Genomic DNA, 14,417 nt, shown 5'->3' with positions numbered 1-14,417 from the left:
AACTAAGGTTTCCAGCTTTAAGATCACGTTGTCAATTCATTTGTTGACTAAACATAATTTTAGTGAACAAAAGTTGTACTGTTTCTTCATTTGTTAGCTTAACCTGTTACATGAGTGAAGGCTTTTTCAAAGCACGACCATGAAATCAACCACTGACTTGGCCATTCACTGTCTATCGATTCACCTAACTGCGCTCATCTCGATCAGGGCACATCTTAAAGCCCTGTGTCCCAGAGTGCGCGCTTTGCTTTACAAACAATAATAAAGTGATTTACAGCTTTTCAGCGGACTGAGAATGGAAAATCGTTAAAGATCCTGAAAATTGTGTGTGATCAGTAAATATTTAGTGTGGCGACATCCTCGAGTCTCGTCCTAATCGATGTAGGTCCCGATGGGGGTGCGCTATTGTGTATGGAGGCTTGCTGTGCCCTGTAGCCCATGCTTTTAGATTCTGTCTTGAGAGGATCATTTTAGCCAAGAAGTGCACCACCAAAAATAAAGGAAAATGTTTTGTGTAACTGTAGGCTACTTTTATCATTGATTCATCATAGACGTGAGTTTATCCAGAGAATGTGAAAAAGTATAGGACAAATCTGTTACTTTTCAACTGACGAAACTGCCCATATAGGCCTATTGCTGTCATTAGTTGTTATTCTTTACAGCTTTCGTTGTCCACACATAAGTCTATAGGCCTATCGTGGCTAATCTACAAAAGTAGGCTAACGGTTTAAATGCGAATGTGTGGAAGGCCATATGAAAATATATACTTCACCCCCTGAACTTGACAAAGGACCAGAAACGGTGAATATCTTCAACCTATAGTCTCTCTCTCTCTCAGTACAGAGGTCAGGTCAAATCACACTCTCTCCCCCCTCTCTCCGTCCCCTTCTCAATGTCTTTCTCTCAGTGTGTTAGTGGACGTTTGTTTGTAGACATATGAGGATGAGAACGTAGCCTACTATCAGTGAAGCTATCTCTCAATTGAAATGCGCCTATCTGAATGCAATCATCTCCGTGCCTTGTTCACTAACAACAGTTGTGGTTGTCAACCACATCAACAACAATGCAAATAGTCATATTAACAGCAATAATTGGTCTACTAATAATTTCAAGTGTTACCAGTAATAATAATAATAATAATATAGTTGTTACAACACACTGATATACATTTTTCAGCAACGAAGGAATATTTTACAAGTTGGGGTTATCCACTTGTCAGCTAGACTATTGGTGTCATATGTTGAAACTGATTTACATCCAATATTCTGACACAAATGAAGCGATAATGTATAAAAGCATCACTACTTTCAATACAAACAGGTGTCTGTCTATATTCTGACTTCACCCCCTCCCTATACCTCTCATCCAGCCCACACAAAGCAGCGGCATACAGGCGCGTTTTTACCCATACTGTAGAACAGAAAAGACGCACAGGAGCATCTTGCTGTTTTACTTTTCTCCTTTTTAAAGACAGCCATATCAACCACTACTTATGAAGACAAGTCAATTTACATTACAAGGTTTAAGTTGAGCACATAAATTGAACTATTTCATTCCGTCTGGGAAGGACACCTTGCCTGTCTATTCTCGACATTATATCGAAAAGAGAAGACTAGTAGATATTCTGATGAGAGAAGATCCTTCACGCTGCGGACGAATCGACGTATGCATTTGGTACGTTTGTGAGAATAGCCTATATACATTATTGTCTACAATAATCTCACAATCTATTTTATGAAACATATAGGTGGGTTTAGATGTAGCCTACCATGTGTTTCTGCTCAATATGTATTGCAATTAATGTTTCGATTAGACAATAATTATCTGGTTATGCGTCCTTGTATCTTTATCGTTTGCCTGTAGCCTTGGTAAGACTCATTAGGTTTTAGCGATTTTTTTATGTAAAAAGTGTTGTGTTTTAAGACTAAACAGCTTTTTGATGTATCCATTTTGATAGTTGTTTTATTTACGACCAAGACAACTACCTAATGCCAAGCATGCGCTCACATTCAAACATTTCATTAAGGAAACAAACATGACAAAATGTTTATACTCACCAATGGAGTGGTCATGTAGATTCCACAATACAACAATAAGATACACTGCCGACAGGGATAATATTTAGACCCTAGCGTTAACTTTAGAATGAGTGTTACGCTCAAGACCAAGTATTATATCAATCAACGATTAAAAGCCTATACAAACATTCCCTGTGCCTACAGAGCATATAGGATATGAAAAGCCGAAACAGAGACCTACACGCATACCTCGACGACGTCCAAGTCAATTAGAAGACATTTTCTAAAACACTCAGTTTGAAATGGGAGCACGTTACTTTGGTCAACGTGGAAGACAAGAGAACGAGGCATTTTCCATGTCGGAAGGCTCCTCGGAATTGAATCTCGATTTGAGACAGAAAGGATCCATACGCTAGGGGGCACCCAGATACTGTAATAGATCCCTTATTCTGTATCCCCCCCATTGACAGCATATGCTCTGATTTAGCTCTGTAAATTTTTCACAAGACCCAACTTTGACAGCCCCATTGTGATTTTGAAAGTACCAGCTAACAATGCTCAGACTAGAAACTTCAAGGAGCATATAGGGGCCAATTTAGGCTAAATACTTCATAGATATGCTTTGTCTTCAAATGAAACACCATTCACTCAGGCCTATGCGACATATGTAGCATATGATAATAGATTAAGACATATACAGATATTGTTTAACAACCTTCAATACACTCCATGAATGTTATCAGCTATAGCCTAGAAATCATGAACCAAAAAATATTCTAACAATAGCTCACCATATCTCGGGTTTTCTGATATGAATTGAGAGAGGTCCAAACTCTCATATAGGCGATATCCATGGCAAATCATTGTGTTGTGGGCTACATCTTGGACGCTAAGGCTACCTAAAATAGGCCTACTTTATAGACTAACGATTACAATCCCTCGTGCTTGTGTTTAATTTATTGTAACTCTATAAAAAGCTATTTATCATACACTTGCAAATGTGTAGCCTACAGGTATTCATAATCATCACAACCAGAAGTAGAAAAAAATAGAAATAATTTAATAATAGGCCAATGCGTGAGTTAATAGAAGGAAACCGTGATGTGGCATGTTCTGAAATAAGATAGTGCATATATTAGCTATTAGCCTATATTGTAATACAGCATTGTGAATGAACATAGGCTAAGTTTTCTGATAATATGTCCTAATCAGTCTAATGAAACAATAATAATAGCTCTATTTGTATAGCACCTTTCATACAGCAAATGTGTTGTAATGACAGGAACATTTTCAACAAGCAATGTTATCATTTGTTTTGTACAAAGCCATATCATATAATAATGTTTAATTTAATCTAGATTAATTTATGATAGCCTACTTCTACTGCATTCTGCAATCTCTAATGTAGCCTAATGGTAGACTGAAGTTTGACTTTAATGCAGGAGCACTATAGGCTACTCCATCTCATGAAAGCATATATCAGATGTAAAAATACCATCCTCACCTCTCTCAGACTTGTAGATGTAAGGAAAAATAAACATCAGGAAACATTTATTAGGTTAGTGCTCTCCGGGATCCTTGAGACGTCCATACCCTTAACCCTAACCCGAAACTTAACCTCAAGCCTTACTCTAACCTTAACCTTAACCTTAACCATAACCATAACCATAACCATATCCCTTACCTAACCTAACAATTTTAAATGTAAACTTCAAGGGACATCCCAAGAAACCCGGATAGCAACGACCCACTGACTTAAGCTATACTCAGTCACATAAGAAACATTATGTGGTCAGAGAATGTAATCATTGAACATGAATTTACATGTATATTTAATGAAAAAATGTGAGTGAATTAGAAGCACGGTCCTCTCCTCTAATTCGTCTCCTTTTAGGACCAAGCATCTTCTCGACCCCTATCCTGCTTTGGCAAGGCACCAAGTAGCACAAGTACCGACTAGCCAATGGGGTTCAGGGGGAGGTCCATGAGCTCTGACCAGTCAAACACAGTCACTTTCCTTATATGGCAGCTCATCTCCATGGTAACATGTGCTAAGTTGCAGCAGTCGTGTCAAAGTTCACTATATAGAGAGCTCAGTGAGCTGATCAGAGAGAAAGCATTCTGCCAGCCAAGCTCCTACTATTCGCAATCACTTCCTAACCTCACCCTTTTTAACATATTTGATCACTTTGATTCTCTGTTATTTTTCTTATTATTTTTCCGTGCATGAAGGAGGTTCTATAGGTTGTGATCTTTTTGTTTTATTATCACTTGCTTGTCGGAGAGTTGACTTCATATTTGACTAAAGCATTGGCTTCAGCTGCTCGCACCACCTCACAAGAAGAAAAGGGAGAAGCAGCAATATTTGTTTTACCAGTTGATGATTTTCATCAAGACTTGAGCTGGAACTTGATAGCGCTCTGCTGCTAGTGTGTAGCCTACATCAATTGTGTGTTTTATGCTGCTGTCACGTCACCTACGTTCAACGTACTGCTCCGTTTCTTGAATAGGCTACCTCATTTCATTATCGCAATCATTTGCTATTTTTTCCCCCTTGAAAGATCTCCTGGATGGCTGACTGCAAGCGCCCCTGGACTTGGCCTCTAAGTGCAAGGCTGCGATTCAGCTCGCCATCACATCAGTTTTAAAACGTGTGCTTCGCATCGTCTACAAGAGCAATATAATTTGACATTTTCGAAGATTCAACGAACAATCGACAACAGTAGGCTTTTGGCATTTATTTTTTTTTACTATTAATTTTGATTACAGCGTGCTGCATTCTTTTGAGAAAACAAGCACCGCGAGACCAAAAACGGCAGACAAAAAGTTTCCTTACGTTGACTGATAGATATGGCAATGGTAGTGTGGAGAGGCTCCCAGGACGATGTGTCTGAGACCCAAGGTACCCTTTCTTCGCAATCTCAAGGAGGACTATCCCTTCCGACCCCTCAGATGAATCTGTCAGGCTCTCAGGTCGCCCCTCCGACCCCTCAGACAACCGTCCAAGGACCCCCGAACAACACTGTACAGTCTACGCCGACAAACCAGACGATGCAGTCGGAGAAACAGCAGCCACAGCACATAGAATGCGTTGTTTGCGGGGATAAATCTAGTGGTAAACACTATGGCCAGTTTACTTGCGAGGGGTGCAAAAGCTTCTTCAAACGGAGCGTACGAAGGAACCTCAGTTACACATGCCGTGCCAACAGGAATTGTCCCATTGACCAGCACCATCGCAATCAGTGTCAGTACTGCCGCCTCAAAAAATGCCTGAAAGTTGGCATGAGACGGGAAGGTATTGGGATTTTTATTTTCTTGTTGATTTATTTGCGCTGTATGTCGTGCGCTGAATGAATTATGTAATTGTATGTGTTGCCGTCTCCCATATTCTCTCCCGGATTCTTCTTCCATAGGCTGCGCGGCCGAAGCACGCTATGGGGCCGTCAGAATTTAGTGCTTAAGACCGATCGTAGCAAACCTTCATTTTAGCGTTCGATTGAAGTGTTATATTTCTTAAACGCTATATTCATCATGTGTCCTTCACAAACAATAGTCATAAGAGTTTGGATGTAGATTATTAGAACTGAATCGTCCTCTTGGAAGAGACAAAATGGATATGCATCTGTATTTGAATACAAGCGCACATACAACGTTATTATGGCGAGTGTGGAGTGAAGAGACAGCTTGTTTAGATCCCACGCATTACGTGTCGTGTTAATCTCGACCAGAAAACTGAGCTGTACATAGAAAATGGCATATGTGTATCATTAAATTTGTTATATTCAATGATCAGTCGAAAATGGTAGTCAATATAAAACCAGCCGAATAGATTGCTAAGTAGGTTAAGGGTTACAACATGCAGGGACTGCCTTGCCTTTGTGCTTCTAGTGCGCTCATGTTGTTGTAGCCGAACACCAACATGAAAATGTAAAACCCAGATTTATAACTAGCCTACTTCTAACATGTTCCATAGAGAACCATTACTTTGCCGGGCAATATGTTTGTATCGATCTCTACAGTAAATAACAGTCATTGTTTGTAAGTATGTAGGCTAGCCTATTTGTTGTAGCCTATGTATTGTTTTAGTTTATAATGTTGGATCCATAGATTTCATCTTAGCATTTGAATAGCAAAAGTAATGTCTAAACTGGTACATAGCATGTGTATTCCTCGAACTGCTATAGTGTAACAACATTTGACATAGCCTCCTGGTCAGGAGGATTACAATGTCTCTTGATGTGTAGAATTCAGGCATCAATATCTGCAGTTTCTCTTTTTACTGCAGCGGTGCAACGGGGACGGATGCCACCCACACAGCCACACCATGGTCAGTTCGCCTTGACAAATGGGGACCCACTCCACTGCCATTCCTACTTATCCGGATATATCTCTCTACTGCTAAGAGCGGAGCCCTACCCAACGTCCCGGTATGGCAGTCAATGCATGCAACCCAACAACATCATGGGCATCGAGAACATATGTGAACTGGCGGCCAGGATGCTGTTCAGCGCCGTGGAGTGGGCCAGGAATATCCCCTTCTTTCCAGACCTTCAGATTACTGACCAGGTGGCTCTTCTGCGGTTGACCTGGAGTGAGTTATTTGTGCTCAACGCCGCACAGTGCTCCATGCCTCTCCATGTGGCTCCACTTCTGGCGGCGGCTGGCCTACATGCCTCTCCCATGTCTGCGGACAGAGTGGTTGCCTTTATGGACCACATTAGGATCTTCCAAGAACAAGTGGAAAAGCTGAAAGTTTTGCACGTTGACTCTGCTGAATACAGCTGCTTGAAGGCAATTGTGCTCTTTACTTCAGGTAAGCTCAAAATTGCAACAACAAAAAAACAATAGAATATATAATTTCCAGTTATGCGTTTAGAGAATGTGTTTAGGTCACGTGTGCTTTGTCTTTTCCTGTTTGAAAACAATACTAGGCTAGGCATGCAATAGAATATATAAACAGTGTACATTTTTGCAAACGCCTGGCCTGTCCTAAAATCCCATAGAGGATAAAAACATAGGCCTATGGCTATCAACTGCCTGTAGGCCTATATCACTGCACTGTTGGGCATTAGTCATAAAATGGCCCACCATTTGCATTTACTGCCTGGTCAGGCATAGGCACACTTGATTCAATTTGTGTCCACTCCCATTCATGAATTTAGAGATTAATACTGAATAACAAGTTTATTCATATTAATTCCCCTTTCCCCCAATACAGCAACATTTTGTGCCCCTTCATACAGTGTCCTAAATGCGCTGTCCCAAATATATACTCTGAAAGATAACTTTGACCCACATCATAAAAGTCACTCATACGAATATTTCAGTGGAGACATGGTATAAAAACAAACTGTCGGTATTTTTGTTGAAGTTATACTTTGAGAATAGTTTGCTTACCAATCAAATATATTGTAAATGTCGGGAATAGACATACAACGTAGCCTATTCTCGCCAGGGAGGGCCATAAATTGTAGGGAATAGCGTATTTTATTGACGGAATAGCGTATTTTATTGAAGATTTCATTAATAAAATAACACCTTTGCCTTTCTACCACATTTAGCCTGATCACACGACGGACATTACACATATTTCGGGAAAATACTTTCAATTTCCCTCTGTTCTCTTAGGAAGATCTAGGGATCCAATACATTTTATGGACTCCTTCCAGAACTGGGTCATGACCCAGACTACACTCCTATATGATTACATTACATAATTAAAGTGGGGAATAAAGAACAAGTGTGAAAATACACAAACTTACGCAGAAATAAGCAATTACTAATCTAACGTATAAGTTGTTTTTACAATAAGCCTTCAACATTTGATTATTTTCATGTAACTACTAACATTTAGCTATTGGTTTAGGCAAATTCTACAAAAATACCTGTGGGTTTAAACAATATATCGTTGTGATAATGAATGCTTCATTTTGTCTATTTGAATCTTTATTTAATTGCATGTAGGCTATTATGTATTCTATGAATAGGCTATGTAGACTACAAGAGTTTGCACTGCTAAGCTACATATCATTGATCCGCCATTTTTTGGGGTTATTACGGTGACTTGGTTAATACAATCGCTGTTTGTGGTTGTTTCGGTTTCTAGCCCTACTTCAAGCGAAATCACAACGCAGTAGCCTACAGAGGTCACCATGTCACAACTCTCTCACCCTGTCAGCGTGCGTTCGTGCGCGAGTGTGTATGTGTGTGTTTATGTGTGTGTTAACCCAAACTACTATTAAAATGTAAACATTTGTGATTGAGTTCGATGCTTGTCTAGTTGATTACAAACAACTGCCAGTTTCCAAATATAAGGCAACAAAAAAGGAATTTGCCTGTTCTTATTCACCGCACTACAGTGCCACTAATAATCACAAAGCCTATTGATGATTAGCCTATGCACAGGACATAAATGGTGACTATTATTAGACAGTTTATCAAGAAAATAATGTAGGCCAACTGAATATAATATTTATGTTGATATTAGTAGCGATAACTGGCCTATGTTTGATTTGACAGAGTGATATCAAACGCTAAATGTTTGATTATACGTAATCACAGTTGGGTTGTTTTTTGATTGTTTAATCAATATGCAATATAGGTTGTTATATTATGGCCTACAAGCACACCTCAGCGGCCACAGTCAAAATCATTCTGATTTAACACCACAAACAGGGTATGTTTTCTTTAAATTTACAAGCAGCCCAAATGACTAAACATTGTTTGTATTTTAAGCGCACCTGTCATCGTTATATATATATATATATATTGCCAACGAGAGGGATATTATGCATTAGTAGTGTTCTGTCGTAAATATGTGTTGAATTTTGGGTCCAGCATGATTAATGTTTATTTATTTTTTTCAGACGCTTGTGGCCTCTCAGATGTGGCCCATGTGGAAAGTTTGCAAGAGAAGTCCCAGTGCGCCCTGGAGGAATATGTTCGGAGCCAGTATCCCAACCAGCCGACACGATTTGGGAAGTTGTTACTTCGCTTGCCTTCACTGCGCACAGTGTCTTCATCGGTCATAGAGCAATTGTTTTTCGTCCGATTGGTAGGTAAAACCCCAATTGAAACCCTCATCAGGGATATGTTGCTTTCGGGGAGCAGTTTTAACTGGCCTTACATGTCAATTCAGTAAGCAGAAGGAATGAACAAAGGGGTTAAGAATGGTTAGTGCTTCTTTTGTAGAAGGAAAACGGCTGTTACAAGAGCTTGCTTTCACAAAGAAAGACATTGTCATAAATGACTGTGAATTTAAAAAATTGAGACATTCATCGAACTTTCAAAATGCAGATAAAAGCTCCCCGTGTCATTCGGAATAAGTTGCTTCTTATCCATTTTTTAAGAAAAATAAATAAAACAAAAACAAAAATAAGGAAAATGATTTTGGTAATCCTCAAATCGAAAATGAAACTATAAAGTGCATTTAAAATGAGTATTTGGAAAAACTTAGGAGAAAAGAAAAAGTTAGTTTTCTTTTTCCAAATTAGCCTACTTGTCCTGTGTCCATGTATCTAGCTATTTTTTGTACTTTTATTTTGTTCCTCCTTTCTGGTTCCAAACCGGCCTATGTGATTCTGTAGTACAGGTGGTGTTCTTTTCTAAAACCATGACTTCTTTTGAAACAGTTAAGTAATGTAAAATGTTCTTCAAGAATTAAAACTAAATCCACAGCAATATAGGAAAAGGCTTATAACTACATGCTTAATGCTGCAAACGCACTTACTCTTAGGATGACCCCCACTAAACTGGGCAAGGGAGTTTCTTTTGGTGTTCAAGTTCAACTTTCTGATCCAGCTAAATCATTTCTCTTTCCAATTGAGAATATAGCCTAGGCTAAGTGATGTTCCAGGGTTGCCCTGTTTTGCCATTGCTAAGTTGAGCCAGTCGAACCACATCAGCTCTTAATATAGAACAAGGATTCTACAAGGCACTGTCGACAGTAAAACAGCTATTACTGAACAGTGAATGAAATAGCCTGCATACTGGCAACCTATGTTTAATGAACCCCTTTCTGGCTGTATTCAACTTTGTGTGTGCACCCAGTTCCAAATGTTTGGCATTCATTTGCAGACAGTTCAACAAAATTATTAAAGCCTTGAGATATGGGCTACTGAAGGGTGAGTGTGGCTTGTAAACGTAGATGCACAGCTATTTTAATTGTTATGTTCATTTAGATATGGTATTAACTACCAATGCATTGAACATTGTGTCTTGCAATGTATAGGCCTCAACATCAATCAAAACATCTAGTCATACAATACCTTATTTTGAAATTGGAAAGGTCAAGGGTCATATACCTTTTATGTAGGCCTACAGCTGGAATAGTGTTTAATAGCAGTATTATTACGATGTCCCTGAAATGTCACCCTCTCTACACTTCAAGCATTAAGTGCCTGAAAAGTAATTTCTTATCAAAACGTTGTTTAAGTACACAACTTTGGGAACACTATTAGATTTGAAACTTCAGTCTTATGCTCATGTATTTCACTTGAAAAACATTAATTAGAGGCAGTATTGTTGTAAATATAGGTCAATTCATTTCAAGAGTTTTCCTTTATACAAAGTATATGTGATTAAGAAAAACTGTGGTTGCCATTTTTTCGGTAATACAACGTCTTCAATTGAGTGACAGACTTAGCTAGTAGCACTGAAAGTTATGTTTGTAATGTATATACATATTACGACAAAAATGTTTTCTTTTTCATGTATTTAGACTGTGAATGCATGGCCACAGGTCGCTAACCTATTTTATCTTTGATATATATAAATGTAAATGTTTTTGACTGTATAGATATAATCTGTGCATTCAGTACACTAGCCCTTGTATTTAAAAAAGAAACAAAACGTTCAATAATAGGCTAAGACTAAACAGGGTGAGCTGGTTTGGAAAGGAGTAGCTATTTTGACTTAGTGTTCTGCTCCTTTGGTCTGTGACAGATGCCTTGTGTGTGTGTGTGTGTGTGTGTGTGTGTGTGTGTGTGTGTGTGTGTGTGTGTGTGTGTGTGTGTGTGTGTGTGTGTGTGTGTGTGTGTGTGTGTGTGTGTGTGTGTGTGTGTGTGTGTGTGTGTGTGTGTGTGTGTGTGTAAGCTAGCAATTTTGTCCTTGTTTTTGGGGCTTTTCTTCAACACACAAGACACCATGTTGTGGTTGGACAAAAAGGGATCATATTATGTAGTTGATTGAACAGTGCTCTTTGGCTGTTCCCATGCCACATATGGACCAGAGAATGATACATGATTGTAATTATGAACAGTTTAAACTGACCCACGTTTTTATATAAATATATAAAAATATATGACTGCAGGGTATTGATAACGTATAGATACTTTTTTTATGATGATTATGATTATTAATTGCAAGTGATATATGTGAGTGTGTGTGGAAGTTTATAGTTGAACACAATTCTTGTTTGTTTGTGTTAGCTTATTGTAAACAAGCATTCTGCTGTAAATTTGTTCTTGGTATTAAATTATAATTTATGAATTGGAAAACAAAACGTTTTTTCATGTTTTTATTACTAAACAGTCAAAATAATGTGTGTGCATGTATGTGTGTGTGTATACATGTGTGTGTGAGAGAGGGGGAGAGAGAGAGCGAGAGAGAGAGAGAGAGAGAGAGGGAGACAGAGAGAGCGTGAGAGAGAGAGAGACTATTGGGTATATGCAATTATTGGCGTCACAAATTGAAGTGAAGTTGTCCTATGTGTATCAATGCAAAGGAGAGGACTGCTGGTATGTAGGCTACTATATATTTGTACAATGACATTTGAACAACGTTTACTTTGGTACTTTAGCATGTTATATCGCATTCCTTTTGTGAACGTATAACATCTCGACGTATGGCAACACTGCAGGTACAGGCATGTCTGACTTGAATTCGTAAATAAAATGCCACAGTGGACTTTGAAAATATGTCTGAGGAGCCTTGGCTATAACTGCCCTACATTTTCACCGGCAGCAGCAAACAAGCGCCTGCTAAATTACAAAAATATCAATGTAAGAAGCAAACAAGAGAGACTATCAGTCGTTTGATTTTACTCAACTAAATACCAACCCTACCCCTCTAGTTGAGTATTAGTTGAAATGTGTGTTTTCTGTAAAGGGAGATCAAGCGTGCGATCCCCCAGCCTTAAAGCTCGCCTTTAACTTTAACTCGGTGTCCTATTAGTTGAGTCAATATGGCGTCTTGCAATCCAACGCATGCTACGGCTCCCCGGAGCAAATCAGTGTTCCATAATAGAAACCACATTGCTTAAGAAATAGACCTCCTTCATCGAGACCCAGAGCCTCAATAAAACTATTATCAGAGGTATCCAACTATTTCTACTGTGATTAGTAAGCAAACACTGAGTATATTGCAAAATCGTGAATTACGATTGGCCTATTTCATTACTTTGATCATGCCCATCGTCATCCCAATAGCACTCTCAAAATGATGAGAGTCTATTCTGTGGACAATTTTTGTAAGGAAAATAACCTACTAAAATATATTTAATACATTTAGCAGTGCGCTATTATGTTGTAGCACAGGGCATTTCATTTTTCTTATTATCCGAAAAAACGTGGCCTATAATTATATTTAATATTTTTCAACTACATTAGAGATTATTATTATTATTACCTCGAGGCCTACTATTACTAGGCCTACTACTATACTACTACTACTACTAAGCCTACTATTACAACTACAACTGGACTACTACAGGTTACTAGTATAAGCAGTATGCAGCCCATGGGGCTAGGATATTAAAGTGTAGCCTACACCAGACTGTGCAACACTTTGTCAGTGTCAGAATATGTGTAAGTAAATCTCACTTCAGCTGGCTTCCTCCTATTTCTCGGATTTCAAAGACATCCCACCATGCTCCTGTTTAATTAATGGTGAAAGTGAACTAAATATAATTATGCTGTAATTCATTCCGTTTGCCTTTGCGGTGATGGTGTAACTAAATTGTGACTAGAATGATAGGTTTATTTATGATTGGCCGTACACGAAATGTTTCAAATGTTCTTGATGCAGACATTACACTTTTCAATTTGTCTTTACGACCTTCTAAGATCTGGGACCACAAGCCAAGATGCAGTAGGCCTATACCTACAGGTACACGGAGTGTATTAAACATTAGGAACACCTGCACTTTCTATTGACCAGGTGAATCCAGGTGAAAGCTATGATCCCTCATTGATGTCACCTGTTAAATACACTTTAATCGGTGTAGATGAAGGGGAGATAACTGGTTAAAGAAAGATGTTCAAGCTCAGAGACAATTGAGACAATGATTGTGCATGTGTGCCATTCAGAGGGGGAATGGGCAACACAAAATAATTAAGTGTCTTTGAATGGGGTATGATAGTAGGTGCCAGGCGCACTGGTTTGAGTGTGACAAGAACTGCAAACGCTGCTGGGTTTTTCACGCTCAAGAGTTTCCGTGTGTTTCAAGAATGGCCCACCACTCAAAGGACATCCATCCAACTTGACATAACTAACTTTTGTACACTCAGTGTATATCCTGAAACTTTGCATGTCACTAAAACTCATGTAGTAGTTAGAGCAACTAAAGCCATTACAACTCAGCAATGTCATTAAAAGGACAATATTAGTTTTCCTATTTTCTTTCGATCTTTATTTACTTTGTGCCGATATGAATACGTTTGAAGTCATTCATGACTTCACTCAATGATTTTAGTTGACAGAGCATGTGTTGAGGTTGAACTCTATATTTTGCACTTCTGTTCTTTTATTAGCGTTGGACAACGAGCTAATGACGTCTCCCTCATGTCACTTCCCACTGGGCACAGACGTCTCAACGTTCGACGTCTTATTTTGATTTACAATTGTTCGAGTTGTCAACTAACGTGAATTCAATGTGAAATCAACTAAACCTTTCACCATGTCATTGGATTTAGTTTAAAAGTTGGGAGAAAAAACCCCGAAATACCCTTATTTCGATTACTTTTTTAAAATCTGATTTTGGGGGTTGAAATGACGTGGAAACAACTTTGATTCAACACGTTTTTGCCTAGTGGGTTTTATTTCCTTGTGAAAAAAATTAACTTTTGGATATGCCTGTGCCCTACATGAGCACTGCAAATACTGCATGAGATCTGCAAAACGAACAACCAACACTGATTTGAAATCACCAGAGCATTGATTGGGATATTCCTACAGTAAATGTGTTTATTTTCTCCATATAGGCATAGAAAAATGTCTCACGCAAGCTCTTTCAGTCAGCATGTGTTTTTGATGTTTTTAAATGTTACAGGCTACGTGTGCAAGGACATTTAGACCAGCAGAGGCATGTGTATGTATGTAGGCTATGTATTCATGTAGGCTGTGTGTATGTCGTATGTATGTATAACCTTATGTGCATGTGTGCGTGCTCTGCGCGTTGAG

At 38.7% G+C, this 14,417-nt stretch overlaps 1 protein-coding gene across 3 annotated transcripts; it reads left to right on the top strand.

The window, feature by feature from the left end:
- Positions 1–1,436: 1,436 nt before the first annotated feature.
- nr2f2 (nuclear receptor subfamily 2, group F, member 2) lies at positions 1,437–11,520 on the top strand. Of its 3 annotated transcripts, none has more exons than XM_071343315.1 (3): positions 1,437–1,674; positions 6,304–6,831; positions 8,885–11,520. In XM_071343315.1, exons 2-3 carry the CDS (start codon positions 6,321–6,323, stop codon positions 9,157–9,159), a joined length of 786 nt encoding a protein of 261 aa, XP_071199416.1. In that variant the 5' UTR covers positions 1,437–1,674; positions 6,304–6,320; the 3' UTR covers positions 9,160–11,520. The 3 variants fall into 3 exon arrangements, with proteins under 3 accessions (XP_071199416.1, XP_071199414.1, XP_071199415.1); XM_071343313.1 differs by lacking the exon at positions 1,437–1,674 and adding an exon at positions 4,099–5,313 and having other exon boundaries at positions 6,286–6,831; XM_071343314.1 differs by lacking the exon at positions 1,437–1,674 and adding an exon at positions 4,101–5,313.
- Positions 11,521–14,417: the final 2,897 nt, after the last annotated feature.

Source organism: Salvelinus alpinus, chromosome 15, assembly GCF_045679555.1.
Source record: "Salvelinus alpinus chromosome 15, SLU_Salpinus.1, whole genome shotgun sequence".
NCBI classification, from domain to species: Eukaryota; Metazoa; Chordata; class Actinopteri; order Salmoniformes; family Salmonidae; genus Salvelinus; species Salvelinus alpinus.
The sequence above is the reverse complement of the archived record's forward strand: the minus strand, read 5'-3'. Positions and strand labels throughout refer to the sequence as shown.

Excerpts from the sequence above, each read along its gene's own strand:
- nr2f2 (XM_071343313.1), top strand. The coding sequence starts at position 4,869 with ATGGCAATGGTAGTGTGGAGAGGCTCCCAGGACGATGTGTCTGAGACC. Across the intron at positions 5,314-6,285 it reads AGTTGGCATGAGACGGGAAG|TTTCTCTTTTTACTGCAGCG; the intron begins GTATTGGGATTT and ends CAATATCTGCAG. Across the intron at positions 6,832-8,884 it reads AATTGTGCTCTTTACTTCAG|ACGCTTGTGGCCTCTCAGAT; the intron begins GTAAGCTCAAAA and ends TATTTTTTTCAG.